The sequence below is a fragment of the Cibotium barometz genome, chromosome 35, assembly GCF_041138505.1.
Source record: "Cibotium barometz isolate CiBa-2024 chromosome 35, ASM4113850v1, whole genome shotgun sequence".
Lineage (NCBI taxonomy): Eukaryota > Viridiplantae > Streptophyta > Polypodiopsida > Cyatheales > Cibotiaceae > Cibotium > Cibotium barometz.
This window is the reverse complement of record NC_141080.1, coordinates 11545899-11554828: the sequence shown is the minus strand read 5'-3', so window position 1 is coordinate 11554828 and position 8930 is coordinate 11545899. Positions and strand designations below refer to the sequence as shown.

At 36.0% G+C, this 8930-nt stretch overlaps 1 protein-coding gene across 6 annotated transcripts; it reads left to right on the top strand.

Annotated features, from left to right (window-relative positions):
• The first annotated feature begins 5758 nt into the window (after positions 1-5758).
• LOC147618157 (serine hydroxymethyltransferase 4-like) lies at positions 5759-8586 on the top strand. 6 transcript variants are annotated; one of them, XM_086774581.1, is made up of 4 exons: positions 5759-6842; positions 6999-7658; positions 7784-7880; positions 8007-8584. In XM_086774581.1, exons 1-2 carry the CDS (start codon positions 6631-6633, stop codon positions 7096-7098), a joined length of 312 nt encoding a protein of 103 aa, XP_086630707.1. In that variant the 5' UTR covers positions 5759-6630; the 3' UTR covers positions 7099-7658; positions 7784-7880; positions 8007-8584. The 6 variants fall into 6 exon arrangements, with proteins under 6 accessions (XP_086630707.1, XP_086630706.1, XP_086630709.1 ...); XM_086774580.1 differs by having other exon boundaries at positions 7784-8586; XM_086774583.1 differs by having other exon boundaries at positions 5759-6454; positions 6684-6842; positions 6999-8583.
• The last annotated feature ends 344 nt before the right edge of the window (positions 8587-8930 follow it).

Here is an 8930-nt window from a genome sequence, read left to right as displayed (position 1 = left end):
AGCTCTTCACGAAGGACGAACAATAGGCTTCGGTGTGTTTGGAACAGTAAAAGAGTATGCAATTAAAGGTATATCATTTTTACCGGAGCACATCACTTTTTGCGGAAAGCATTACAAAGGAGAAGGCAGCGCGAAGTTCGAGAGCTTCCAGGCAGAGCAGGGTATGCAAGTGCTACATCCATCGATTGTCCGATGCATTGCCTTTACAAAAGAGGCTCCTTGGATCACAATTTTCCCGTACTATAATGGCGGCGCTCTTGGTGATACTCTTCTGAAGGTTCCCTTCAGACTCAGTGAGTTCACCAGAGCCATTTTTCGTTTGGATCGAGGATGGAGACAACCCCCGCCTGATAATATCCCTTTAGGTCATCTAGAACTTTCAAAAATAAAAGAGGTAGTAATAAACATGCCACATATTATGCATGCCCTGGTGGAAGGTGTAGCGGCAGCGCATATGGCAGGTATTGTACATACCGACCTACATCCTTTTAATGTAGTGTTGGATTATACAAAAGAGCTAAAGCCACGCATAGGCATTATCGATTGGGGGTTGCTGCTGAGAGCGCCCAAAAAACGGGTGTCTCTCAATTTTGTTTTTGAAGCAGACAAGAACCCGGAGAAGGTGGCACAGGCAGTCTCCTACGCAGACAGAGAGCGAAATAAACGGTCGTGGATAGCCCCAGAGCTTTATGATCCATTTTTGGCAGATGCATACACTCCTGCATCTGATGTTTTTGCCTTGGGATATTTATTACAAACTTTATATGACTTTTGGAAGAAAGTGCAAGAGTTGTGGATGGATAATAGTTCCCATGACAAAGTTACCATGGATACTATTATTCATAGAGTCAAAAATTGGATGTTTCTGCCTAATCGCGATGAGCGAAAATCAATTTTGCAAGTAGTTGAATTTTTTAGATCACTAAATACTGACCCTACGAGGGCACAACGTCCTCTTGTAGAGCTATCGGTGGCATTCACCCCAACTTTGTAATGATACAGTATCAAGAGATGAAGTTTCAGGAATTTGAAAATTTGATGTGTCCAATGTTTCAAAATTTTGTTTCTCTCTTCAAAATTTGATGTGTCCAATGTTTCAAAATTTTGTTTCTCTCTTCATTGAGTCTTTGCAATATCTCTCTCCTCTTGTGGTGTTTAAGTTTATGTTTTCTCTTCAAAATTTGATGTGCGAGCATTGTTTGAAGTGTTTTTGGAGTCAAGTGGATATTTCTCATCGAGTCTTTGCAATACATATCTCCTCTCGTTGTGTTTGACTTCAAGATTTTGAGAGTAATGGTCAATTTATCTTACGTTGATCTTTACAGTTCATTAAAATCCTAAAGTCGTTTACGTTCATGCAGATATGGAGCGGGCGCAAGCGAACGAGCATCAGGAGTTAGCCAAGAAGGCATACGAGCGAATCCCAATGGAAAGACATAAACAAACGCGTAACCATAGAGATGATAAAGGAAATATGGCCATGTCCAGATGGCGAGATTAACACAAGGAACTCTTGGTGGTTCCCTATATAGTAAACTTCACGATACATAGGAAATTTTGAGAGATTTCCTAGTTAGATAGATGGAAATTTGCTATATATAACTAGACAATTGAATTCTCCATTTACTCAATCCTCTATATCTAGGAAATATGGGCCAATATCTAGATAATTCAGTTTAATATGGGCCAATATCTAGATAACTCAATTTCCTATATAGAGAATATGGACCAATATCTAGGTAATTCAATTTCCTATATAGGAAATATGGGCCAATATCTAGGTAATTCAATTTCCTATATAGAGAATGAATAAGAAATATGGGCTATTATCTAGACAATTCAAATTTTTATATAGAGAATGGATTGCCTATATAGAGAATTGAACCATAAATAATTAATTGGTTTATTAAAAATTTAGTTTAAAACTTTTATACTTAATATTCAATTTCCTTAGAGAATGAATAAGAAATATGGGCTATTATCTAGATAATTCAAATTTTTATATAGAGAATGGATTGCCTATATAGAGAATTGAACCATAAATAATTAATTGGTTTATTAAAAATTTACTTTAAAACTTTTATACTTAATATTCATGCATCAATATTATTATAAAATGAAATATTAAAATTCTCCTCTCTCTCTCTCTCTCTCTCTCTCTCTCTCTCTCACACACACACACACACACACACATGAAAAACTCAATATGACATGTTAAAATGTAGGCATATGCTCTCATCTTACACCAAAAAGTAAGAGAATGATTTTACCAACTCTAGTGTGACTTATATTAATGTTACGTTAAGTTAAAATATATGCAAAGAGGACAAAAGATTTGTGTTGATATTGCCAAATGATGAAAAATAAAATTTTGTTGGTAGCACCTTGATCGTTATGAATCCTATATGTGGCTTATTTTCAAAAGGATAACAAGTGTTTCATAAGTTTGGAGTTCAAAAACGATAAGAACCTACAAACATAGGAATGATAAGAAAGAGTGAGTGTTTTGATAGAAGCTATCTACATAGCTTTCAAAGGTTAGTTTAAAGATGTATGTAGAAGCTATCTACATAGCTTTTAAAGATTAGTTTAAAGATGCATGTAGATTGTTTTAAAGGGTTTATGTTATATGCAAAAAAGTTTGTTTGAGTTCATAAATTTTATAGAGCTCCTTTGTGTAAGGATTATCTAAAATTGTATGCAAGGCTTGAGAGTTGATTAGCAAATTGAGTAAGCACAAGATTTGAAAACCTTGAGTTGCATGTTAAGATTAATGAGAATCCAATTTGTTCTTGCACATTGCTAGGACTTGCTTCTTCTTTTTTGGATCTAATGCTATCTTGTGAGATTAATAAGTTCTTTTATAAGCTTGTATGAGCTTTTGCAAGGTCTTTTAATAATGAGTTTCTACAAGAGCTTACAAGATCTTGTGAGTTCCAATGGGCTACTAAGAGATCACATGATTAGCACAAGTGGATTATAGGAACTCTTAGAAGATTTTGTGTAATCTTATGATATATAATAGGATTCTAATAAAGCTTAATTTAACATTTTTTAAATAGAAAGTTTTAACTATATTTTCAAAGAGTCGTTCATACAAAAGACCATGACTTTCAACTATATTTTCAAAGAGTAATTCATTATAATAGGTATTATAATATCAAGAAAGGAGTGACATGCATCTAGACATATCAACTAAGGAAAGAAGGTATGTAGAATACTATCTTTACTTTGCAATTATAAAAGTAAAAGTTTATGATAAATTATTGCCTCTTGATCACATGTCCTTTTCTAAGAATGCATGGTAGTAACCTGTAAATGGTGCTTAAAGAGAACAAAAGAAAGATAGAGCATTCCCACTATGGATGGTTATTCTTGAAGAGAAGAAAGTATAAATGGAGGATCCCCAATATGTATGGTCATGATTATGGCTATTTTATGTGCGCACATAAACCACTTAGTTGCATAAATTTTTTTCCTTTAATGAACTCAATCGAAGTCTCCAAAATATGTGCATATTATGATTAAGAAGGGGCATGTTAGAAAGGCATTTGCAGAATGTGATATTGCACTCTTTTTGTAGAATACCTCAATTAAGTGCGCTTTCGTAGGAACACAACTGGGATGGGTGACCTCTCAGGAAGTGGGAGGATCTATGTTTCCAACAGTGCCTACATCTAAGCTCTAAAAAAACAACATTCTTGCTCTATTTGCAAGATGAGTTGCATTTTTAGAGGACCGCTGGCCTTAAACTACTCTTATTACAAGGTGACAAATAAAGTGCAAACTCATAGCCACTATGATGCACTAGCCGCAACATTCATTTTCTATTGATATACATTGAAATAATATTTGTGGATATTCTTTCTTGATAGCATAAAACCTTAGAGGTGATAGGATCAGCTGAAAGTTCTTTGTTCATCATACAAGATAATAAATGGATAGTGTTTTTTTAAAAGATAATAAATGGGTAGTGTATTTATTTTTGAGATAGCTTCTTATGCGAAAGTGTATGTGACTCGGAATCATGTAGAAAGGTAAAAGTGGATACAAGAGTTGCTTTATGCTCATAAGAGTTCTTTAAACTTAATATACATTTGCCACTATACTTCTTCCTTTCCATATTGGGGTGGTAGTCTCATAAATGATTTTTCTTGCATGTATACAACTTAGATTAATGTGATCATCTTATAATGTCTAAGATCCGATTTTATGACCACATAGTGTATGGTAGAAGCTCTTAAGAGCTCATAAGACCATATATGAGCTCATGAACTTTCTTAGATCAATGTGATCATCTTTAATGTCTAAGATGAGCTTTTATGACCACATAGTGTATGGTAGATGCTCTTAAGACCAATGTGATCATCTTTAATGTCTAAGATGAGCTTTTATGACCACATAGTGTATGGTAGATGCTCTTAAGACCTCATAAGACCATACATGAGCTATGATCTTTCTTAAGATCTCATAATTGATGTAAGATCTCATAATTCATGTAAGAGCTCATATAATTTCAAAAAATATTGTTAGAGAGCTAATGAGAAATCTTGCTAAGGTCACTGGAAATGACTAGAGATCTAGTCAATGTGAGATGACTAGAGATGATCGTGATCTAAGACCTAAGATGGGTTTGAGAGTAAGTCATACCTCAGTCATAGGTTCTTACAAGATCTTGAGATGATCAAAGATAAGATTACCTAACACCCACTAGAACCTAAGTTGAGAACTAAGAGGTCATATAATTCATGTAAGAGCACATCTAATTTCAAAAAAATATTGTTAAAGATCTAATGAGATCATAAGACCCACTACAAGTCCATAGGATCACATAGGGGTTTAGAAGAGTTCGTAAGGTCACATATGAACTCTTGACGATTACAAGGAGAAAATATTAGTGATTCTAATCATATGAATAAGTGGCTCCTTCATGCTCCTCTATGCTCAATTGGTTGATCTTACATGATTATAAGAGTTTCCATGACACAATGGCTCCCATGAGATTCTATAAGTAATATACTCAGATAAGATTTCCTATCATCTCATATGAGCTCTTATTGGTTCGAGTGAGACTACAAAGAGAGTATTAGAGATGATTGTGATCTAAGACCTACAACAACAAATTAATGCTCTACTAGCTATGTACCCCCTGCTTTATTCGACTAGTGTGTAATATTGAATGATGTATACTACACACACAAACGTTAATTAGATTATAGTACACATATGTTAAAATTGCTTGATTATAATATCTTTTATAGATATTGTCTCGATCAAATCCCATCAACCAAGCTAAAATTTGCATAGCTGAGGAGTATTTTTACAAAGCAGATGCTAGAATAGAAGCCCCTTTTTGTATTGATTTAATATAATATATACATATGTGTCTATGTGTATCGTAGTCTATTTATGGTGTTTTATGGTGATATTAAATTTATATATGGTATAGCATCACGATAATTTTTATTTAAATATTTAAATACATATATACCAGTATAAAGGCCTTTAAAAAGTATACATATATATCTATTCTTATATTTTTATTTGTAAAGGTAAAATTAATAAAATATCTATAATGGTAAAATCTAATTCTTTAGCACTATGAATCAATATCAAGAGCCTTCACAATGATAATAAGTATCTATTTATTTGACACAATAAATAAATATGAAGAGGCTTGAAAAAAATCTTTTAATAATTGAATAAAAATTAAAAGAGATATTTCCCGCTTGTTCTTTTACTTTTGGGTGTGAAGAAACCCTGCACTTTCAAGGGTTTTCAAACTCAGCACAAGCGGCGTCCGATGCTACAGGCAAGTAAAAGCAACACGATCGCCTCCTCCTCTCATCAACATCGCTTCCTTCTCTCAGAGCAGAGAGCAAGGAGAGTAGCAACAACAGCGAGTTTGTTCTACGCTTGCACGATGAACTCCCAGTTCTGCGGCTGGGAGTATTTCTGGCTATGGCGGCCTCTGTCGCGGAATGGGGGAACACGTCTCTGAAGTCTGTGGACGAGGAAATCTTTGTTCTGATAGAGAAGGATAAGGGGAGGCAGTGGAGGGGCATTGAGCTCATCGCCTCGGAGAACTTCACCTCGCAGGCGGTCATCGCCCTAGGCTCCGCCCTCACCAAAAAACTCAGACCTGCAGCCCCAAAAAAGCGGGCACCACAATGATGAAGATAATGAAGCAGAATTTGACCTGCTGCCCACAGTCGAAAGGCTAAGAAGACAACGAAGCAGATGATGACCTGTTGTTGCTGAAGGAAGATCGAAAGCAAGCAACTTGATCTTGGGCAAGAAAATGATGTTTTTGCACATAATGGGGGAGCAATGTTGCTTCTATATAAATTCAGTTGTTGTGTTCCTCTCTAGAGCTCCCATGCTTGAATAGTAGCAGCAGTGAAAGCAGAAACCACTGACCATATGAATTCTTGTGAATCCAGGGAGCATGCAGGTGTGTGTTCTTGAGAATCCATTCTTTATTGTAGGAAGTAAAAAATGAAATTTGAAGTCTTTAGGCGAAAACTGTGTGTCTCATTGTACTACTCATGCAGAATATCTATCAGAAAAATATGGGTTAGTGAAATTTAACATGGGAAGAGCCACTGCCAAAGACCTACCTGTTTTGAGATGGTCTGTTTTGTGATTATTCCTCTGTGTGGCTGCATCTCTCATCTCTACAGCTTACAATGGGGGCACCTTAGTGCAGAAGAATGCCAGGATGTTCAGGCAGAGGATTGTGGCGGGGGTCATCGCGCGGGAATGGAGGCAGTTGCAGTAATGATGCCCACCATGAACGATTCCAGGATGGCATCTCTATTTATTATCAAAAGCATTCGCAGGTTAGTGATTCTTTTTAAAGGACTTCAGGTAAAGAAAGAAGTAGAGGCAATAGAGAAGCATGTAAAATATGTTGGCTTTGGTTGGTTATAAAGGATTCTTGCTTGCACTATCCATGGTCTTTTGTTGTTGCCAATTATGTACTGCATATTTTATAGGTGTCTGGGCTCAATCTCTTGCCCCCTTCTTGAGCATGAAGGCCATAGAAAACTGCTAGACACAAGGGGTGGTTCTGATGGAGCAAGTTGCCAGACATAAGGGGTGGGTCTGATGGAGCTTGTTTAGCAAGATGCCAATTTTGGGGTGGTTTTGATGGAGTTGGTGTCTAGAAAGCTACGAGTTTTGGGGTGGTTTTCATGGATTTAGTATCTCGTAAGCTACCAATTTTGGGTGGTTCTAATGGAGCTGGTGTTTGGCAAGCTGCATGCGTACTCCGCCTGTAGGGAGGATACATAATATGTAAGCTATCTGGTTATTTGTGTATCTTTAGAGTTTGTTTATTTGCATGATATGCTTTATTTTTGTGCTTTTCAGTTTACAAAACCACCCCCTCTTATTTAGAGTTTGGTTATTTGCATGATATTCTTAATTTTTGTGCTTTTCTTTTTACAAAAAGGACTCCCGTAGCTTTTGTTGACGAGGTGTGGCGATTCGACAAGATCGGTAAAGATGGAGCTTTTCATAAGAGGCTCCAACAGAATGGTATTAGGACTATAGAAGACTTTCTTAGATGCTATGTGATAGATCAACAAAAGATGAGATATGTAAGGGTTTAATATTCATTCGGTTTTGTGATTCATCCAGGCAAATAATCTGAGGTAACATTGGCTCGTGATTACATGTGATGTTCTAAGCAAGTGTTTTATATGAATTTGTTTCTATTATTAAGAGGATTTTTGGGTAGCCTGAAGTTGGTACTTATTTCAAATTGGTAATGTCACAGATGCTGATTGAGTTGAGTATGGAGGATACACTCAACAACCTCATTTTCATGAAGAAAGCAACAATGGCATAGGGCTTGACAAAAGCATGGGTTATAGGTATATCTTGATTCTTTAATGTTATCCCTTCTTTGCTGATTCTTTTATCAACTTGTGTTACAAATACTGTATTTGATTATGAGAGGCCATTCATCAATGATTATACCCTATCACCCAATGTAGCAGGGATCCAAGTGTATAGAGGGAGCCTAAACAAACCAGCACAACACATGGGTTTAATCTAGCCATCAATAAAGTAAGCCTATGCAAACACATGGGTTTAATCTAGCCATCAATAAATTAAGCCTATGCAAACATTCTATGCATTTTGGCTAAGTTTAGCTAATGAGATTGGTTGAATGCTTGTAGTGCTTAAGGCCGTTTCATCTTGTCTAGGATGCTTGACTACAATGACTTGACTGTGGTGTTAGATGCACTTTCTCTATAGATACTAGTTGATATAATCTCTACTATAAGAGCTATGTCCAACCTGTGGGAGCTGAGTTGATTTCCTGCAAGGTTGCATTGCATCAGGAGGTTTGCCCTCATAAGGTTGAGATGTGTATTGTCCCATGGGGCATGGTAGAAAGCTGAGAGTTGTAGAGAGCTGTAGCAATAGGGTTGCCACTCTAACATGGGACTCCTCTTCATAGAAACATCCAACTAATTATAGGCTATGCTCCATTGACATCAAGATTGAGTTACGAGGGCTGTGATCCTTCCCTTGTGTCTTTGTTATTTGCTGAAATTTGTCTTTGTTATTTGCTGAAGTTTCAAAGTTAAGATGTGTTTGCATGTATGTACAGGTGGTGAAACGATAAGCCAAACCTCTCTAATGAACGTAGTCCTATATGTAGATCTAACATGGGACACCTATTGTATATCTTAATATTTGATAGATAATCTTAAAATGTTTATAAAATGTCTGGTGAATAGTATATTAACGTGATTCATAGATAGAAAAAGGTAAGCTTCTATGTATTCCCTTTATACAGATACAATGTATTCACTATTTAGAGATACAATGTATTCACTATATAATTTCATAGGTAGATATAAGGATATCTAGAGAAAATGTAAACTAGGGAAAACATTTCTCTAGATATGCTA